Here is a 22,212-nt window from a genome sequence, read left to right on the forward strand (position 1 = left end):
GAACCGTCCTGAATGAGTCTCAGGAAAATAATCATAAGAATCTGTCTTAAAACAAACCACCATAAAAAATAGTGCTGGGGGTTTGGGGGAGGGGCATCTTTCTCCCTACTTCTCTCCTTCCTTTATTTTTTCTCTCCCCTCCCTTCCCTTTTATCTCCATCTACTAATTAGATTCAGACTATGTTTTGATACCAATCTAAATCAAATATTACCAACTATATATTCCTTTAAAAAGTCCTGGAGATAATCAGACTCACACATTTCATTAAGGGGTTTCAATTAATCAAAGATGCATACCATAATGTCTAATTTGTCCAATATTTCAATATCTACATATGATCCTACTCATTCTTTGAGACTTTCTTATATCTAGGACCATTATAGATAAACTTACTTTATCCTAGGGGGTAAAATGAATAATTTTAAAAAAACATTGGAAAAGAATAGTGAAGACAGCATATTTTGAAAGTGCAAAGTCAAAGAGGCTTCTAAGCTTTGGAGTCCATGAGATTATCTCTATCACATGATAATGCACTTATCATATATATGGAAGTCAGAGAAGGCAGGCTGACTTTTTTGTTCCTTTGTTTCATTTTTTGGCTCAAATGTTTTCATACATATCTTTTTAAAATATTTATTTATTTTTGAGAGACAGAGAGAAACAAAGCATGAGCAGGGAAGGTGCAGAGAGAGAGGAGGACACAGAATCCCAAGCAGGCTACAGGCTCTGAGCTATCAGCACAGAGACTGATGCGGGGCTCAAACTTACAAACTAAGAGATCATGACCTGAGCCAAAGTCAAACACTTAACTGAGCTACCCAGGCACTCCTGGTGCAATTTTTCATATTTGCTCTAATCATATAAAAATAACCAAATACAAAATGAAAAATCAGTGATTGCATGCAGAAAAATTGATTGCATAAGAGATATCAAAACCAGATAATCTAAAAACTGCCAACAAACAAAAGTCCAGGACCAGATGCTTCACAGGTGAATTCTACCAAACATTTATTTTTTAGAGTTAATACCTATTCTTCTTAAACTATTCCAAAATATAGAGGAAGGGAAACTTCCAAATTCATTCTCTGAAGCCAGCATTACCCGGATACCAAAATCAGACAAAGACACTACAAAAAACAAAACTATAAGACAATGTTGCTGATGAACAGATGCAAAAATTCTCAACAAAATATTAGCAAAAATAATTCAAAAATACATTAAAAAGATCATTCAATAAAGTGGAATTTATTCCATGGATGCAAGAGCAGTTCAATATTCACAAATAAGTCAACGTAATATATCACATTAACAAGAGGAAGAACAGGGGTCCCTTCATGGCTCAGTAGTTAAGCATCCAACTTCGTCTCAGGTTATGATCTCACAGTTCATGGGTTTGAGCCCCACATCCGGCTCTGTACTGACAGCTCACAGCCTGGAGCCTGCTTCAGATTCTGTGTCTCCCTCTCTCTCTGCCCCTCCCTGCTCATGATCTGTTTCTCTCTCTCTCTCTCTCTCTTTCTCTCTCTCTCTCTCAAAATAAACATTAAAAAAAATTTAAATTAGGGATAAAAACCATATGACCATCTCAATAGGTGCAGAAAAAGCATTTGACAAAGCGCAACATCCGTTTACGATAAAAATCAACAAAGAAGGCTTAGTGGGAAAAAAAACACAATATAATAAAGGCCATATATGAAAAATCCACAGGTAATATTATATATACTCAAAGGTGAAAAACTAAGAGTTCTTCTGCTATATCAGGAGTAAGACAATGAGGTCTACTCTCACCACTTTTATTCAACATAGAACCTGAAGTCTTAGCTGCAACAATCAGTCAAGAAAAATAAATAAAATGCATCCAAACTGGTAAGAAAAAAGTCAAACTGTCATATTTCCAGATGATATGATAATATGTAGAAAATCCTAATGATTACACCTAAAAACTCCCTAGAACTGATAAATGAATTCAGTAAGGTTGCAGGATATAAAATCAATGTATTGAAGTTTGTTGTATTTCCACACACTAATAATGAAGCAGAAGAAAGAGAAATCAAGAAAAATATCCCATTCACAATTACACCAAGAAGAATAAATTATCTAGGATTAATTTAACCAAGGAGGTAATAGACCTACATTAAGAAAACCATATTAAGTTTTAACTTAATATATTAAGAAAACTATAAGATACTGATGAAAGAAATTGAAGATTATAAAACAAATGGAAAGATATACCATGCTCATGGATTGAAAAAAATTAATATTGTTAAAAATACCATAATACTCAAAACAATCTACAGATTTAATGCAATCCCTATCAAAATAGGAATAGCTTTTTTCACAGAGCTAGAAAAAATAACCTAAAATTTGTATGGAACCACAAAAAAACCCTGAATAGCCAAAACAATCTTGAGAAAGAAGAACAGAACTAGAAGTATTACAGTCCCAAATTTCAAGATATAGTACAAGGCTATAGTAATCAAAACAGTATATTACCAACACGAAAATAGACACATAAAGCCATGAAACAGAATAGAGGGCCCAGAAATAAACCCATGCCTCTATGGTTAATTAATCTATGACAAAGGAGTCAAGAATATACAATGGGGAAAAGACAGTCTTTTCAAAAAATAGTGTTGGGGAAACTAGACAGCCACATGCGGGGAAAAAAAAAAAAGAAAGAAAGAAAAGAAAAGAAAAGAAAAGAGAAAAAAACTGGACCACTCTCTTACACCATACACAAAAATAAGCTTAAAAAGAATTAAAGACCTAAATGTGACACCTAAAACAATAAAAATCTGAAAACAAACAAACAAACACAAATTGGGCAGTAATTTCTTTGATATCACCCTTAGCAAGATGTTTATGGATATGTCTTCTCAGGCAAGGGAAACAAAAGCAAAAATAAACTATTACCGACTACATCAAATTAAAAAAAAAAAAAAAGCTTTTGAACAGTAAAAGGAAACCATCAAGAAAACAAAAATGCAACCTACTGAATGGGAGAAGATATTTGCAAATTATATATCCAATGAGGGATTAATATCCAAAATATACAAAGAACTAACACATTTTAACACCAAAAAAAAAAAAAAAACCCATATGGTTAAAAAAATTAGCAGGGCACCTAAATATGCATTTCTCCATAGAGCTGGCCAACAGATACCTAAAAAATGCTCAACGTCACTAATCATCAGAAAAATGCAAATCACAACCACAATGAGATATCACCTCACACCTGTTAGGCTGGCTGGTATTGAAAAGACAAGAAATAACAAGTGTTGGTGAGGATGTGGAGAAAAGAGAATCTTCATGTACTTTTGGTGGGGATGTAAATTGCTACAATCACTGAAGAAAACAGTATGGAAATGCCAAAAATAGAATTACCATATGATCCAGTAATTACAGTACTTGGTACTTACTCAAAGAAGACAAAACTACTAACTTAAAAAGATATATGCGCTAATGTCTATGACATATGTTTATTGTAGCATTATTACAATAGCCAATGTATGGAAGCAACCTAACTGTACACCCATAGATGAATGGATAAAGAAGATGTGTATACATATACAATGGAATGCTACTCAGCTATAAAAAGGAATGAGACCTTACCATAGATGGACCTAGAGTATATTACACTAACTGAAATAAGTCAGTCAGAGAAAATCAAATACCGTATGATTTTACATATATGAAGAATCTCAAAAGGAGTTTCCACCATTTATTAATTCCTACTGTGGTAATTTCATACAAAGAAATACACTGGGGGAATAGATGTGACTTGAATGTCCCATGCAAGAGAACATAAGCAGAAAAGCAGGTCATAACTTAAAACTTCCTGCCTCAAACAGCATTTGCTTTTTCTAAAATCTGAGTATTTTTCCTCCTCCAAGGGATATATTAAGTCTTAAAACCCAAATCCCTAGGTGGTAATGTATAAATGTCTTTTAATAGTTGCCTTCACATAATGGGAAAAAAAAATGTTGATCATTCTTTAATAATTTTCAAAAGTCCCTTGTTCTACTGAAACTTCCCCAAAACCCTCACTCAGAAGTTCTCTGGGGACTTCAAGCTTCTTCCAGAAATGTCTTTATACCTGTATTGTTTCCCTCACCTCTTTATATTTTGTTTAATTAATTCTTGTTTGATTTTTTTCTTGCTTTTCAACTAAAAATCTTCCAGGCAGCTGTCCGTATATGGGTCAATCATTTTGTTTAGTCTCTACAGATAATAATCATTTGTCAAAATAATAAGCCTAAAATTTCAAGGAATTAATAGAAAGGAGTCAAATTTAAAAATTTCAATTGATGATATATGTTCACCATTAGGTTTCATTAGGGAAGTCAAAAATTGTCTCTACTTATCAGTTATCATCTTGCAGATTTTCAATCTGATGAAAGTGAGTAGTAAATTTCATTTCAAAGCTTATATTTAGTAGATATTACTCCTGTGAAGTTGTACTTGTTTTAGAATTATTCTAGCCTATACACTTAGAAAATGAACATCATACTATAAAGGTATCCTCCAGAAACAAAATATTTCATTCATTCTTTATATATATTTGTTATGAATAATTTATAGATTGATTTTAAAACTGATTTCTTCTTATAGTCTAGACTTAAAAAAATTATCTAAGATTTAAAGTTAACTGATGAAGCTTAGTGATCTAAATTAACCTATAACCCTTCCATTATACAACTGTGTTCATGTTGTTCGTATGTGTATTTGTGCATGCACAGGCAAATGTTCTTTATTTCCTGTTTTAATATTGACTTTAATGTTGTTTTAAACATTCCCCCTTTCTTAAATAATCCCTGGAAGTGTTTGATTGGACTAATATGACCCTCTCACTGAGTTCCAGTGAACAAGATATTACCCAGTACACTCAGCATTCCGGGGTAACTCTGGTCTACTGATCTTTTCCACTATAAATAGGAAATCGAGATTTAGCCCTCAGGGAAACCATTATCAACTCCCTTCCATCTTAAGTTTCTTAAGAACACTCAGAAGTAAAACTCATTAGAAAGAAATGAAAATACAATAGAATCATCAGAAAGCCATTTAAAATCTGTCTTGCTTTCCTTTCTTCTGTACATTTTTCACACACCTGTTAAGCCATTTTAATGTCATAATCAGAGTACTGATGATAAATGCTTGATACCAAAACATCTGTAAAGTCTATTTTTTAAACTTGATATCAAGATGGAAACCATTTAGGAATAATGTGAATAATGTATCTCATCTATTGTTCAAATGTCTCAAAAAATAAAGGAAGGAATAGATGAATGAATGAACAAGGGAATTAAAAAAGATAGAGATTAGGAAAATCTAGAGTGATTATTTTGGGATTCAAACTAAACCATAATTAGTGAGACTGATCAAGGAAAATGTATTATTAATTAGTCATGGTTTAAGAGTCCTAATTAACTAACTGTATTCAAGAAAATGGAAATGAAAAGGTAGAAATAGAAATGTGATGGAGGAACTGTAGAAAATAAAGTGATTGTATAACAAGACAGAGAATCAGACAAAAAAAAAAAATACAGTATTTTATAGGGTCCTTATACTTTGAAGGCTATAGCGAAAGCTGTTCCAGCCTATTTCTGTTAAACTTTATGTTACTTGAAGATTATCCTAAATAAATTTTTCATTCTAGATTAACTCTTCCTTGCAGGAAGTCAATTTCTAGCTAGTCTTCTTCTTCACCCCCTCTGATGTCATTTGGTGGATAGATAAATTTATGAAATGAAAATTAATTTGTAATAGTAGTCCAAGCAAAATATAATTAGAAAGAAAATGAAATAGGGAGGCATGAACTAATAACATTATCAAATACAGATAGAAGTAGGGATTATCTACTTTTTGAAATTCTTAACCTTACAATTCCTTTCCATTCACACATAAGTGTGGGACCCAAGGAATTTAACAAAAATCCCCTACCCCTGGACAAGCAGAGCAAGACTAATTCCATTTTGTGCTACACCCACCATCTCATGTATAACCCCCACATGACCTACTTATTGCTTAAGGCACTCCCCCACCCTAGACAAGCCGCTGAGCACACCCTTACTGGAAACAGGCTCATATAGGAATGCGGAACCCCTAACCACCAAAGAATGTAAACCCCGCCTTTTGCCCGCCAAACTTGCTTGCCAGTTCTTAAACCCTGCCTTTTGCCTGCCAAACTTGCACGCCAATTCTTACCAGAGTGATAGGCTAATTCAAACAGTTACTATAGGGTAAATTGTAATTCAATTGGCCACCTGCGTGTGGACTGACATGACTATGCAACTTTCTGTGTGTGTTACAATCTCATTGGCCATTGGCCCCTATAAAACTGCTACGCCTCTTAACCTAGGGATCCAAGTCCCTGCTCCGCTGTGTCTGGTATACTTGGGCCCAAGCTCAAGCTTGCAAATAAACCCTAGTGCGTTTGCATCGGTATCGGCTCCTTGGTGGTCTCTCGGATTCGAAATAGGGGGCATTACTATAAGGTCAAATTTGCATGTGATCAATACTCCAAAACTTGTGGTGAAACTATATGTGGGTTTGTCTTTTTTTTTTTTTTTTTTTTTTTTTTGATTTATAGAATTTGCCTGAAATATATCTTACCTCATTCTGGAGATCTCGGATCATTTTGCTCTTTCTTTCCATTTCAGTCTTTAAAAAATTAATCTGAAAATGAATAAAATATTATGTAAGAACATTTCAAACTCATTTCTATGGATTTGTCAATTTATTTTCATGATTTTTGAAGCATAATACAATGATTATTTCTTTATAAAGAAATACTGAAAAAGAACAAAGGATTAAAATTTTCATTAACCAAACTTTCATTGCCCAATTCATACATATATCCATTGATCATAAAAAAGCCTTTTCTCATGTAGTAAAAGATTCATTATTTTTAATTAAGAAACTGTGTATATTATAACTGTGATTCTCTAACTATTTAAACCTGAATAAAAAAAATGTGGTCCTTTAAAAAAACAAAACAAAACAAATAACAAAAAGCCAGATTCTAGGGTTGCACCTAGAAATCTCCACTCATAAAACACTCTCCAGGTAATTTTCATCAGTGGCAGGTTAGAAAGCAATTGCATGGTGATATTTCTGATCTCAAAAACACGGAATGTTATAATAGTACATCAAAGAAACCATGATGTTTCCTTCCGAATATGATATTGTTGGCATATGTGATCTTAGGTCAGTTGTCCAAGCCATGTTTGCATAAACATAGCACCTTTTCTCCCTGAGCATATCTGCCTGAGTATTTTGGGTTTTTTTTGTTTTTTTTTGTTTTTTAATTTTTTTTTTTTCAACGTTTTTATTTATTTTTGGGACAGAGAGAGACAGAGCATGAACGGGGGAGGGGCAGAGAGAGAGGGAGACACAGAATCGGAAACAGGCTCCAGGCTCCGAGCCATCAGCCCAGAGCCTGACGCGGGGCTCGAACTCACGGACCGCGAGATCGTGACCTGGCTGAAGTCGGACGCTTAACCGACTGCGCCACCCAGGCGCCCCTGCCTGAGTATTTTGAAAACAATGTCAGTATAGCATAGTTTTAAAATTTGAGACTTTATAGCCATTGAGCATTCACTATGATAAAAAGTAACTTTATGATAGTGGATGAAATATTTAATTTCTCCAATTTTTTATTTCCTCATAGTCAGATTATTTAAAAAAGCAACAGGAAACAGATAAAATTAATTTCACTACTATATTTTATTTAATTCAATATATTCAAGATATCATTTTGACATGTCATGGATTAATGATATAATTGACATTAGAGTTTGCAGTACATCTTTAAAATGCACTGTATGGTTTACACTAACAGCATATCTCAATTTGGACCAGCCATTTTATAATGCTCAGCAGTCTTATGTACATAGTGGGACAACACAGTCTTAGAGGATCCCTGGAATAATACAAAAGAGACTGGTAATGTGCATTATCTACAGAGATAGACTGAATCAGTAGAAATCAAGTTTAGGAGTAAAATGAATTTTCACTATATATACAGATTTAAAAAAGAAAAAAAAACAGTTCTGACACATTTCAGACATAAACAAAAGATCAAGAAGTCGTATGTAAAATGTCTATGGGCCCAAACTTAAGAATAAACAAATGTAAATATTTAGTTAAACTTCCTTCAAATCATGTAAAAAAAATATTACACCTACTATTAAAGTCCTACCTAATTTTTCTTCCTTCCCTCTCTCCAGAAGTAACCACTACCCTGAAGTTGATGTGTATTTGTCTTGTTCATGTTTTTGTACATTTTGCTTTTGTCTGTTGTGTAAACCCTTACAACAGATGTTAACACTCTCTTCTGGCTTGTGTAGGGGTTCTTGTACCATTCCTTCAAATGGTAATAGAAATCTAAACCAATTTTTAATGGTCAAACTGCATATAAAACAAGCAGAAGCTTGAGAACTACCATGATCGTTATCTTGGTCGTAATAATTTTCAGAGCAAATTTGAACTATGAAGATACAGACAGCAACTTGAATACATAAGTCACACTCTTTGTCCCTTTAAGAAGGTAATTTGATTTGGTGGGTAAAGCAAAGGAATCAATGGAGGACTTAATGCCATTCAAAATTAGATATGAATGCAGGGGCGCCTGGGGGGCTCAGTTGGTTAAGTGTCTGACTTCAGCTCAGATCATGATCCTGTGGTCAATGAGATTAAAGCCTCATCTCTGGCTCTGTGCTGACAGCTCAGAGCCTGGAGCCTGCCTCAGATTCAGAATCTGAATTCCTCAGATTCTCTGCATCTCCCCTGCTCACGCTGTCTCTCTCTGGCTCTCAAAAATAAATAAACGTTAAAAAAAAATTAAAAAACGAAAGATATGTATGCAGAGCAATAGTGTATGCCCCAATAAACAGCTTTTGCACCGATTTTTACTGCTTCATACTGTCTCAGCCTATTGGTAACCAATCTTGTGGCTGGACCGGCCTTTGTGGTTCTTAGCATGACTGCAAGACAGGAAACTGAAAATTTTAAAAACAAAAAAAAAATAAAGGTATTGCTTACAAGTTTTGGAAATTACAAGTTACACCTGGGCCACACAGTGAAGCCTTAGGTAGAAAGAGCCAGGGAGAGCACAGGCCTGAGGTTATGCTTTTTTATTGGGGTGGAGGGTAGGTGAATTTAAAACATAAGAATGGAAATTTAAAACAATGGAAAAGAACAAACAAGCAGCCCCAAAGGTCAATTACTGAAATCAACCAAGATCTTCAAAACAAAGGAAGCTGGGGGTTTTTAGGAGCTTTACGTCTGGGAGGGGGAGGGCCTGGCCTTGCTCTTTATCTAGTGATGTGGCTGGCACCTCTGTGTTTATTTCAGATAGCCATCTTTGAAGTGGATGCCTCTGCAATCAAAGCTTAAGTGAGCACTCCCATTACAAAAAAAAAAAGCCAACTGTTAGAGCTTACTTTAGAGCCTAAACACTTTATAAGCACTAGAAAAATCTGATATATTACAGATTTGTCTTTAAGTCATGAACTACAAAAAGCACTCTTACTTATATTGGGCACCTCACTGGCTCAGTCAGTAGAGCACAGACTCCTGATCTTGGGGTCCTGAGTTCAAGGCCCACGTTGGGCATGAAGCCTACTAAAAATAAGATAAAATAAAAATCTAAAAATTAAGCCGTCTTGTTTATATTAATAACCTATTCCTTCATGGACCTCAATTTTTCCCAAATCCTCACATTTTGATATTATTCAATATGTTTTCTATAATTAACAACTTAAAAAAATAATTATCTTATTTTTACATACAAACACATGACATGGCGTTTTCTCACACATTACTTCAAAACAACCTTAAGAAGTAGCTAGACCAGGTTTTGTTTTGTTTTGTTTTGCTTTGCTTTGTTTTGTTTTGTTTTAAGTAAACTCTATGCCCACTGTGGGGCTCAAACTCCAGACCCTGAGATCAAGAGTCTTATGCTCTACCGACTGAGCCAGCCCAGTGCCCCAGTTTTCATTATACTCTTAATTAAAGTTAGTTTTATTAATAAAGAATATAATTATTTAAATGTGAAACAAGGACAGAGAATCTTGAGGAGTCAGTGTTCAATATTCAAGAGCTAAAATATATTCAGAATATTCAAAAAGTATTAGCATTTTGAACCCATTGATCTAGAATCCCAGCAGGTTTTAACATCCCTGGAAAAAATAAGCATTCTCAAGAGATAGTTATGAATTTAATTCTCAGAAACAGAAAATATCATTTATTTACTTTGAACAAGGAATATAAGAACATAGCAATTCTTTATTCTTAATGAGAGTCAAAGCTAGAAGCTAATTTTTGCCTTTAAACTAATTATGTCTCACTTAGGGCAAGTTAATCCATAAAAATTAACAAGAGTAGTGAAATGCATCCAATGAGTATTAATATATTTAATTACTCTGGTTATAGAGAATGAGAGCTCATTCTTCCTTGCTGTCTATTAGGACTTTTAGGAGGAACATAGTTTGAAAGATAAGCTATTCCATTATTTGCTCAGGGATAATAAAAAATATTCTTAAAAAGTACTTTCAAATAGCATTAGATCATGACAGCTCTACTGTTTCTTCAGTTTAATTTTTCATAAATTTATCTTCTTTCATATTTTTGTGATTTAAGCTTATTCTTTAAGTTTCATGAGATTTTATTATGGACTTATCAAATGGTATATGTGAAACATCTTTTGCATAAAACATACAACCTGCTATTTTTATGGAAAAAGGCATAGTTACTAGATATCTAATCAAGGGTAGCACATAAGATTATCAGCTCTTAAATCTAAAATAGCACAATGTTTGCAGAAGCAAATCCAGTTCTTCCCCTGTATTTGAGAGTGAACAATTATCTTTATCTCTCCTTTTCATCCAGCCTTCAATTACACCAACAGTCTAACAGAGAAAATAAATATTATTCACACCCCCCCAAAAAAGCTTAAAAATACAAACTAGTTTAATTCTTAGTCAACTTAGAATTTTCAAAGAGGGAGAATAAGCACAAAGCATTCTTTCTGAGATGACCACAATTTGGAAGAGGTACTATGAAATCTGTCTTCTAGATCCCATCAGATGCACATTAATAAAATAATCGTTGCTTTAATACGTGTATCTCAATCCCATATTTGTCAAGATTGTGGTCATCTCTTGGGGCGCCTGGGTGGCTCAGTCGGTTAAGCGTCCGACTTCAGCTCAGGTCACGATCTCACGGTCCGTGAGTTCGAGCCCCGCGTCGGGCTCTGGGCTGATGGCTCAGAGACTGGAGCCTGCTTCCGATTCTGTGTCTCCCTCTCTCTCTGCCCCTCCCCCGTTCATGCTCTGTCTCCCTCTGTCTCAAAAATAAATAAACATTAAAAAAAAAATTAAAAAAAAAAAAAAAGATTGTGGTCATCTCTTTCCTGACTTTGGGTTAAAGCATATTAGTTAGTTATTCAATTGCCAGCACAGAACAATTCCTCCTGGTGACATGCTTTTCAAAAACAAAGTAACCAACACAGAGCCCATAGCCAGAGCCACCCCTTTGTATTGGCGTGCTCTCACAGGCCAGCCTACTCACTATACACCTGCCCTGATCACCCCAGGGGCATGTACAGGTAAGAATTCCTTACATCCCAGAGCCTGCTGAAGTCATTCACACTGACTCCTCCTAGTGCTGCTTAGTGACCTTCTCACCCATTCCTTCCCACAGAACCCACAATAAAGACTCTTGCCCACAGTTCCCTCTGCCTCATGACCTACCCAAGTACTTCCATGGGTGGTCACCAGTCCCATGGCACATCATCCGTCTTGGGAATTGTGAGAAATAAACTATCCTCTCAGTGGTAGTCATTTCCTGATCTGTTGGCCTAACTGCACCTTAAACTTTCCATTAATATACTATATTTTAAAATAGACTCAGGTCCTAGAAGCAAGATAAAAGGTTCATTAACCATAAATGGTACATAAGGTGGTTCTGCAGAATCCAGTAGAAATCCAGTGAAGTTTGATTCTCAAGCCTAGGGGCGTGTCAGAATCACCTGTGGAGTTGATTCAACAGGAAGAATATGGCTCCGCCCCTGAGAGATTCCTGCTAAGTGGATGAGAGGTGGGGATCTATATAGCTTAACTCAGCTCAAGGTCAGTTGTAGGCCACAAGTCAGGAGCCATTGGTATGGGGCTGACACCAGCACTTTTGTCCTACTCTTGACCTCTGTTTTCATTCATAAATGAGGGTTGGGATTTAGAAGACCCCCTAACAATCAAATACAACAAAACTCTTTCCTTGAAATGAATGCTGACCAAGTATTTTTATGATTTTGGTGACCGAATTTTCCTTATTGTATTGTTATTTTTTACAAGAGTGTTTGTTCCATGGTGATTTGGGGAAGAAAAAAAAAATCTCCTAGCACCAAAGCAAAGGACACAAAGAAACATACTTACAGTAGCTTGTTGTTTTTCTGCTTTCTCAGATGTCTCTTTAAGTTGATTTTGCAGGACCTCCTGGAGAGACTTCATTTGTTCTCTAGCAGAAAATAGAGAGCAAAAGAGAAACACAATTCTATTATTTCCTATGTACATTATGAAAGGAGGTTTTGGTGTCTACATACATTTAGGAAACTGATAACTAGAACTGTATATAGAGACATAATTAAGCATACAGGATGTATCTAAGGATTCTAGTAATAAAGTTTTTTCTCCCATACAAGTACTAAAAGCAAGCTGTATTTAAAGAAAATCGCCTTGCTATTGTGTCTGATAAAAATCCCACTGAGTGAATCATCTGTGAGCTGCATAATGTGTTAAATCAAATCAATATAATAATTAGAGTTGAAAAGCTAATTTTAGTGACAGCATGCCAGGGTATGAACATGCTGGTTAGAAAAAAAAAGTTGCCACAGACTTGCAGATAGGATAAAATTACAACTCCCTGTGGATGCTTCTAATTGATTAATTCTAAGACAGTGTACTTTAGACATGCTTTATAAGGCCTGGGACTTTTTATAAAAACAAAGAGAAAAGAGACTTATTTCGGACTTGCCTCATTTATTGGGGATAATAAAAGAAATACATGTCTTGCATGTATTGCACATTTGTCTCAAGCTCACTACTACGCATGGATGTTGCCTCACTTGTTAAAAATATAAACATTTCCATAATTACGCATTCCTCTCAAGGGTTTAAGATTTACTCATATGGCAAATCATACTATGTTTCTGTGCCTTCATTTTATTACCTAAGCTACCACTTCAAAAAATTCTGATAGCAGATAAAGGTTAGTGTGTGTGTGTGTGTGTGTGTGTGTGTGTGTGCGCGCGCGTGCGTTTTATTCTGGCTACAGGAATAAACTCCTTCAAAGCAATAGCAACAGCCAAACAGAAACCTTTCCCAGCCTTACCAGCAGGACTCAAACTAATTTAAAATTCCCATTCTCGTGGCAAAAGACTACCCACCCCTGCAACCTTTGCGTGTAAGTACACTACAGAGACTAGAGATAAGATTGTACAGTCTTAAACCCATTTTCTTTATCTATAAAATGGGAACACTAATAGAGCTACCTCATGGGTTTGTAGTGATGTTTAGATGACACAATGTAGGCAAAGTGCTTAGCACAAAGCCTAGAAAATAATCATTTAATACATATGAGATCTCTGTCATAACCTCCAGCAGTACTCTGGGTCCCTAAGCTCATTCTTTGACCATCGCATCCTGCACACCTATGGACCATTCTTTCATCCAATGGGATTTAATGACGCTCCTAGATTTCTTACTCTAGAAACTCTTAGGTCCCAGTCTCAATTTCAGGAATATCAATGAAGGTCCATAGGATTTTTAAAATCAATCTGGACTTTGTTTGTCAAAGTACAATATAACTGAAACATGTTGTAAAATAGTTATGGTCACATTGGTTCTTAGACAATTACTGTTCACCTGGGGGAAGCTTGTAACATGCTGGTGCTTAGAGTGGATTTAAGTCTCAGCTCCCATTCCTTCCTCAAACAGGTAGCATTGATCAGGATTGTTTCATATATGAACATTTAAAATTGGGGCTTCCATTATTGTTTCTACTATCTTCCACAAAGACCATTTGTGGCATAATATAATAGAATAGAAATATCTATATATATTGTGGGCTTCCAATGCATCAGGCACTCACTCTTAGAAGGTTCACATCAAACTATGACATAATACTACAGGCAGAAAACTGATACGGAGAAAGGTAGTGAAATTGTGTTCTAGAACCTATGTGTTCAAACTCTGGAGTCATTACACTACCTCTGTGGAGACAGAAAAAGAGGAGGGAAAGAACAAAGGGAGGGAGGGAGGGAGAGAGGGATGGAGGGAAGAACGAGGGCAGAAAGGGTCTACATGCTATCCCTAACACTCAGATCATTAATAAGCACTGAATGAAAATACAAGCTATTATATTTCCAACTGTTAAAAAAATTATACTAAAATTTTACAATGATTAATTATATTTTATCATTTTTAAATTTAAAAAGTTTTTAAATTTTTTATCATTTTTAATCAATTTTTAAGTATTTAAATATTTAAAAAATAAATATTTTTTATCATTTTTTAACTTTTTATCATTTTTAAATATTTAAAAATTAAAACTATCATTGAATTTTAAATGATACATACATTTTAAAATTATATAATGTATTTTATAAAATAAAAATGAGTATCTATGTATATTCAAAAATTCCCACATACTGACATCTATAGGCAATGTAGGGAGTAAAACAAAATTAAAAGGTTAAAGTACTTTCTGCTGTTAACAAACACTGGAGAAGGTAGAGGACTCTACACATTTTCTCACATCAAAGAAAGCTATCAGACAGAACGGTAAAGTTGATCTTTTGAACCTTCTGAATATCTCCATCTCCTCTTTCACCTTCCAGACTTCTCTCTGCACATTCCCACCGCTCCTGTGCTTTAGCGAGCCCCAAGTCTCTGCCTCACAGCCTTGGAAAGTTACACTCCTATGAGAGAGGACTCCTGACTTGCTCATGGTCAGGCCTCCTCCACCAACTATCACTGCTACTCCAGGGTTTTACCCAACTATCGCTGCTACTCTAGGGTCCTACCTGGACCAGCTGTTTCATACACCTCCAATGTCAAATTATAAATATGAAAAACACCAAAATCACACTACAGGAAGGCATTTTTTTTACAACTTGTATTGTAAAAACATCTCAGATGGAGAACTTGCTGCTGCCTCATGTATCATTTTTGTTTTCAGAGAACACGATTCTCTACAATGCTTTGGAACACAGAGTCCAAAACTGCCTTCTTAGAATCTCCACCCACCAACCACCATAGAGAATAAAATGTATTATTACTTTTTCTAAGGCAGTTTTCAGACACCTCCAACCCCCCAAGTCTCCACATTGTAAGTACACACTCTCTCCTTATATGGTATGGTTTAGATCTGGAGCTCTTCTGTGGGTATCATCTAGGCTGTCAAAATGTAACACTCAAGAGCCAACACAACTTTTGTGTGCTCGCTCTCTCTCATACACATGCACGTGCACACAAAAATATGCACATGAGTGCACACGCATTCCTTTCTCTGTCTCAACAGCAAGGTGCTCTCTGCTCTCTCTGCACGATTACAGCCTCTGAGTTTACTTACTCACAGTCTGGTTTCAGCTACACAGAGAGACTGATTAGATGCCTCTTAGTTACAGTTCCAAGAGGGAAATTCTAATTGATTCGTTTTTGTAACTGTGAGTGACGATGAAGTCCTAATGACTTCTAGGGAACACTGGTGCACGTAAGTGTCAGGTGGCAAGCATCCCAGAGGATGAAAGGTTACTGAGAGCTGGATGTATAGCCAAGTGGCATCTACAATGCATTGCACTGTTTCAGAGTCAGATAAAACTTCCAAATTTGAAATTAGTTAACATTTTTATATTCTAAGATATTTTTTTCTCTTTTACTGTTTATTAGTATCTCTTCTTTTCAAATGAGATACACAGTCTCCTTCACCTTCAGGTAACCATGATTTTTATATCTCTCTTTGCAAGTAATCACAAAAACTAATATATCAAATGTCATATCCGTTTGAGAAATTACCTACCGTTAGAATTTACCAAATTTTCCATTCTGACTTTGTGTACATTATACAAGTTGCACATTTTAAACAAGCTTTCTAATTTTGAGTAAAACATTGAAATCATAATACCAAAATATCAGGTTTGTTTTGCCATTTAATTGAAAGACTTGGCCCATCACCTGGTAGTTTGTATACCATACCAAGTGTATAGATGATGATCTGAAATTCTTAATAAATGTAACCATGTTTTTAGAGGTAGTTTATTTCAAACCAGTACAATCACTTAAAATGATCTATTTTTGGAAATATGCTATCAAATTATCTTATACAAGCTCTTTAATACTTGACTTTGAAGACAATTTCATGTTAAGAAATAATAATTTCATTAAAATAATAAAAAGAGTCAACATAGGACAGTAGATCTGAAATTTTTAATGTGTCATCAGCTCGATCTGAATATATGTCAATGAGAGGTTTCTGGGTCAGAAGGCAAGGACAGTGGAGAAGATACAAGACAATGAGAAGGGACTTCATAGTGTGTATAAGCTTTTTTGGAGTTTTGTGTTTTGTGATCAATGAACTAATGTGAAAGGGTGTCTCCACGGGGTAAGACACAACAGAGCAAATTCCACTTAATACATCTCTCATCAACTCATTTAAGCCTTGGAGCAATGATTTCATATCCATTAAATAGGGAAATCATATCTACTTTATAAGGTAATTATGAGGGTGAAATAGGAGAATATATATAAAGCATCTAAGAGAGCCTCTAGTAAATGTATACAAATGCTAGCTTGTTTCTACCTTAAAATATTTTTTTTCCTTTGAGAGGCAATTTCAAATCATATTATACTGCATAGAAATCTACTCACAACACACTTCTTTCAAAAAAAAAAAAACACCACAATCCAACACTAATAAGATTAGACTAATTCTACTTACGCTGTTAATAAGATTACCCCACTCCTTACCACCCCACCATTAACACTATGATCAAGTTTTGATGCCATTAAACATGTTATTGGACGTGTCTATTGATGGGCAGATTTATCAGGGTCTGTCTTACTAGGATAATAGAGGAAAATACCACAGATCCATGAACACTCTGTGATCTGTAGACAAGCAGCATAGCATACGTCACCAGAGAACCTATTGAAAATGCACAATTTCAAACCCCACCATAGATTTATTGCATACAAATCTTCATTTGAACAAGATCCTCACACATTCAAGTAAGAAGATAAATGAATTAATGCATTTAGAATGAAGTGATTTTTGTGAAATTTCTGAATGTGGAGTTTTTCACACTATGGGGAAAAAGAAAGAATTGAGAAAATTAAAGGAAAGCACAGTCTTACCTTTGTCTCTGACCTATTTCCAGAAGCTTCTGAACATCAGTTTTGGAAGTTTTCTCATCGTTTTTCAAAGACTGATAAGAAAAGTGGGAAAAGGAAATCTTATTCAAGTGATACAGTGAGGCTTACTTTTGTCTCTATGGCACAGGTGTGACTGCTCTTATGGCCCTGGAACAAGAATGTGCAAATGAGGCCACGATGGTCCTCATGGCTCTAAGGTGCCATGAGAATTCATGACACCAAGCACAGTATAGGTGCTACACAGTGGTGAAAGCGAATATCCTGAGTCTCTCAGCCTTTAGAGGTTCGATGGAGGGGAGAATGCTCTCCTAATAGTTAGGTCTCTTTACAAGCAAGTAGAAAACACATCTTTTGCTCTTCCATTGAAGTTTAATTGTGTTCTTTGCAGGCATATTAAACCAGCTCTGGCATAGTTTCTACAAATACAAAGGGACATAAAAGACGTCTCTGAATAAGCTATGTAATAACATAATGCAAGATCAAAGCAGCCAAAAAACATGCACCTGTTTGGTCTTGTCTATTTATTCTTAATGAGTAATGCAGCAGCATGCACAGGAAAACAAGGGCCATGTAAAATTGTAACTGGTATGAAAAGATAGGGTATTAAGAGAAACAATATGTACCACCTCAGTCATTAGTGTTTATTTACTCTGGCAAATCCAGCATCCACAGACTGTGACTTAAAACAGAAAAGCCCACTGAGCTATTCTCGTTATAGAATCTGGCCCATTAAGCCTTCCCTAAGAACTTTCTTATTTATAGTCAATAAACTATTTAACAGGGTAACCTATCTTTCTTGATATTAGATGTTGAAAGGGGCAGTGATATTATTTGTAGGAAAAGCAGCTGTGGCAGGCAGAAAATTAACAATCTTAGGAATGGCAAATACTTGTTTACTTAATACCTATTTAACAAATATCTCTCATGAATTATGCAAAGTCCTGTGCAGAGGGACGACATCTGCCTTCACAAATTGTAGAGTCTAAGGCTAAAATCAGATAATTTTCATACAGCAGGATCAGCATTCTGATATGGATGTGGTGGGCTGAACTGCATAAGAGAAACTTCTTCCCTAAAATAACTGACAGAGGTCATAATTAGGAAGCAGCCAATAAAAGGCGTTTTGCTTATTTGGAAAGAATAGCTTTATATAACATACAAAGAGGGTAGGATGAGGAAGGGATGGAGGGCATTGCCAGTCATGGGATTCATAGCTCAAAGTGCATCATGGTCATATGACCTGGGGCGGGTCACAAAATCTGCCCTCTGACTTCCTTAAGGTGAAAAACAGGGATGAGATTTTTGAACAGTCTACTTTAGACATTTATTGGAAAAAACTCAAAGGGCGAAACAGATGTGGAAAAACACTTGATGAACAGTGCAATAAAATATGCCTATTCATTTGCTGACCATCTGCTATATTCTGGGCATTCTGACGGAAACCAAGATGAAGCGGATGACTGTCTTCAAGACATTTAAAATCAAAACAAAAGAAGCAAACAAACAAACAAAAAAACAGGAGATGCAGAAATGAAAAGGGTAGATACAGCAAAGTGTATATAATGAGAAAAGCTAGGGCGTCCCTGGTTATTATTTATCCAGCAACATCTGAGGAAGTGAGGTTCACTTCTTGGAAAATATTCTTAGTTCCTTTAAGGATTCTAAAGGTTGATATATGTACGAATTAATCAATGTAGTGCTTATTGGTTGACCTATGTTACCATTCCATCCAGGGGCTATGGTTACAGAGAAAACTATAACAACTTTCAAAACTCCTTTCTTCATGAAGTTCCACTGGGAGGAAAATGTGGAATGGGTTATGTAGTTATTCACTATTAGTTTAAAACCTAGAATCACCATTTATTAGATGTATGACTGGGCACTTCCTTCGCCTATTTGAATCTTGCTTCTTCATTTTATGAGTGAAATATTACCTTAATTTTGTGAAGAGGTTGCTAAGAGGATTTAATAAGATAAAAAATGAAAAATATCTTGCACAATGGCTTACAGAAAATGGAAAAAAGCTTTTTAAAAAATGACATTTAGTGGTAGGATTGTTACCCTTTTAAAAACCATGAATCCATGAAATTATATATTGTTGTCAAGCAATTTTCCAGATTGTACTTGGGTGTCTTGACTTAGGCTGCTGGTGTAGACACACTGAGTGTCCTGACCATACATGGGCATCTAACCATATGCTTGAGATAATCTCAAAGTGGCAGGTATTCCATGCCTCTGAGAAGGGGCCAGGCCTCCTAAACACTCTTTGTAGCCCCATGTAACTGGTGAATTTCTACTTGAGGATAAGATGTAACTCTGGTATCAGCTTCCTGTAGACATTGACTTAGTTTCCTTTTTATCCAAGTCAGGGCTTTCCTAACATTCTATGTATTCTTCCATTTTAGCACTGTTACCGCCCTGATACTCATCTCTGTAATGGAATGTGGGTGGGTTTTGCGTTTTTTTTTTTTTTTATGTTCTCAAGTTGTAACATAACTTCAGGAACAAGAGCTTGGGCGCTGTGCTCATACACCTGCTCTGCCACCTAATTCTCACTGTGTCCTCCATGGTTTCTTAACCTTTCTCTAACTCTCGTTTTCCCACTTACAAAACAGCCATAGCATAGTGTTCATGTAAAAATTAAATAGAAATTATACAAAGAATACCTAATGTAAGACCTTGAGACCATGTTCAATGGACTGGAGTGGCGACTGACACCATCATCATCCTTATCAACTTCATGGAATAAAAAGCTAAGCATAACAGCGAGTCCACATGGTTCAGAAGCATGGTTCAGTGCAGTAACTAACGGACAAGCCCTGAAGCCAGATTTCCTGTACTGAAACTCTGGCTTCCCTTGCGACATTCAAAAATAACTTATCTTCTCTAAGCATAATTCCTCATGTGTAACAAGAAAAATCACATTAATAGTACACATCTCAGAGATATATTATGAAAATTAAATTCTATAAAACAGCAAAGCTTTTAGTATGCATTATGTCCTCAATAATTTCAATATTCAAGCAAATATTAAAATATATTATAAGATATTTCAGAAAAATTTTTTTTTTTAGATACAGATCTTGTCTCTGGTTTTTGATTGGGATTTCACTGAGTATTCATACATTTTCATAGCTGACTCTCACCTTTCTAAGGCATTTACCCATTTTAGTAATGAGGTTTATTAAAGAATCTTGAGAACTGTCCTTTGTGGAATTCAAAATTCTCTTTTAGAGATCATCCCTATATTCATTCAACTCTTGGTCATAATTAGTTTTCATCATTTTATAATATAAAAAACACAGGGGGCAAATTGATCTTAGAAGCTTGAGAAACTGATGGCCTTGCCAAGCACACAATTTTCTCCTTTCTGAATTTGCAAACCACAGATTCCCAGACTGCATTTCAAATGGCATTTCTTTTTAAAGCTCATATGATAATAAATAACTCCCATGGTCAAGCCCAGAAAACATATTCAAAACTGGTAAAGAAAAAAATGCAGGAGTCTTTTAATGCTAATCCACTGAGACAGGCCAAGTCCTTTGCAGCCAGGCAATTTAGTTTTCATCTCACCTGAAGGTTGACTTTAATTCCATCAAGTTCTCTTGATGTCTTTGTCAGCTGATGGAGGATGTTGCTTCGCTCCTTAAAGACTTCTTTCAGCTGCTTTTCTAGATCTTCATAGTCCTGTCTAACACAGAAAAAAATCGCATGAGAGCCCCTCAAATGCTCCCACGTGGCTTTGGCCACTTTAAAAATAATCACAAGCCCTCGCATTTAAAGCAAAATCAAGATTAATTGAAACCCTAATTACTAGGATGTTTTATTTGTCCTCTTTCATCTAAAAGGGGAAAACTGAAAACCAAAGAGCTGTATAACAAAGGTTTCATTTTGCATTGAGGACTCTCCAGGCTACAGAGAGTTTCCAGAACAATACTGTATATCTTTGATAGGTATAACATAGCTTATCAGGTACCTCTTGGAAGACAGATATTTTTCCAAACAGCAAAGAGATATGATTTGAACCAACGTATCCCAAAGACACAAACAGATTCTGACGTTAGGGAGACACGCTTGGGGACAGAGCCAGAGCAGAATGTCGGGGTCTTGTTTTATCCCTGCTGTGTAGGGAAAGAAGTCCACTGAAAAGGCACCCCTTTGCAAACATGTCTAAGAATGTCTATTGCTATTAAAGAGGAACGGGAAAAAACAGAATATCTATGAAATCAGTCAATAAATATTGTAATCAGAGTAAAATTTGAATAGACTTGTTAATTTTCATGAAAGAAAGACATACTTAACTCCATATCATATATATACACATATTTTCTTTTACTTTTTTCATATGGTCTTTGTAAGAAGGCCAGTAGTGTAATTCTCATTTTGCAAATATAAAAGAATTGAGCTCAGAAGGACCAAGTTACTATCCTAAGTTCCTATTCAAGGCATAAATGAGCAGGTAGGGTATGTTTATGTATGCTATGGTGTGTGTGTGTGTGTGTGTGTGTGTGTATGTGTGTGTGTGTGTGTATGGGGAAAATGTAGACAAAAAAAAGATAATTGCCAGGGCAGCCCAGAACTGTAACTGAGAGAGAGAGGTTAAAATAATCAATTGGAGCACATAGGAGAGTTGCTAATCCAGGAAAGACTTTCTGGAAAAAGTAATACAAAATATAAAATGAACTTGTTTAGATAAATAGAAATTAGCTATAGAAAAGGGGAAAGCACATGTAAATACTAATAAAAATGTGCTCACTGAATTTTTGAAAAGTGCATAAGTAT

At 35.4% G+C, this 22,212-nt stretch overlaps 1 protein-coding gene across 3 annotated transcripts in view; it reads right to left on the minus strand.

Moving 5' to 3' along the window:
- The window catches only part of LUZP2 (leucine zipper protein 2), a 485,908-nt gene that overhangs the window by 235,068 nt on the left and 228,628 nt on the right, over nucleotides 1–22,212 (minus strand). For 2 of the 3 annotated variants that reach the window (XM_049649125.1, XM_049649134.1), the window contains exons 2-5: nucleotides 21,004–21,121; nucleotides 17,413–17,483; nucleotides 12,436–12,517; nucleotides 6,614–6,676 (exon numbers count right to left, since the gene is read on the minus strand). In XM_049649125.1, the coding sequence (XP_049505082.1) occupies nucleotides 6,614–6,676; nucleotides 12,436–12,517; nucleotides 17,413–17,483; nucleotides 21,004–21,121 (334 nt within the window). The remainder of the gene's footprint in view (nucleotides 1–6,613; nucleotides 6,677–12,435; nucleotides 12,518–17,412; nucleotides 17,484–21,003; nucleotides 21,122–22,212) is intronic. The other variant, XM_049649143.1, reaches the window with a different exon arrangement.

This window comes from Panthera uncia, chromosome D1 (assembly GCF_023721935.1).
Source record: "Panthera uncia isolate 11264 chromosome D1, Puncia_PCG_1.0, whole genome shotgun sequence".
Classification (NCBI taxonomy): Eukaryota; Metazoa; Chordata; class Mammalia; order Carnivora; family Felidae; genus Panthera; species Panthera uncia.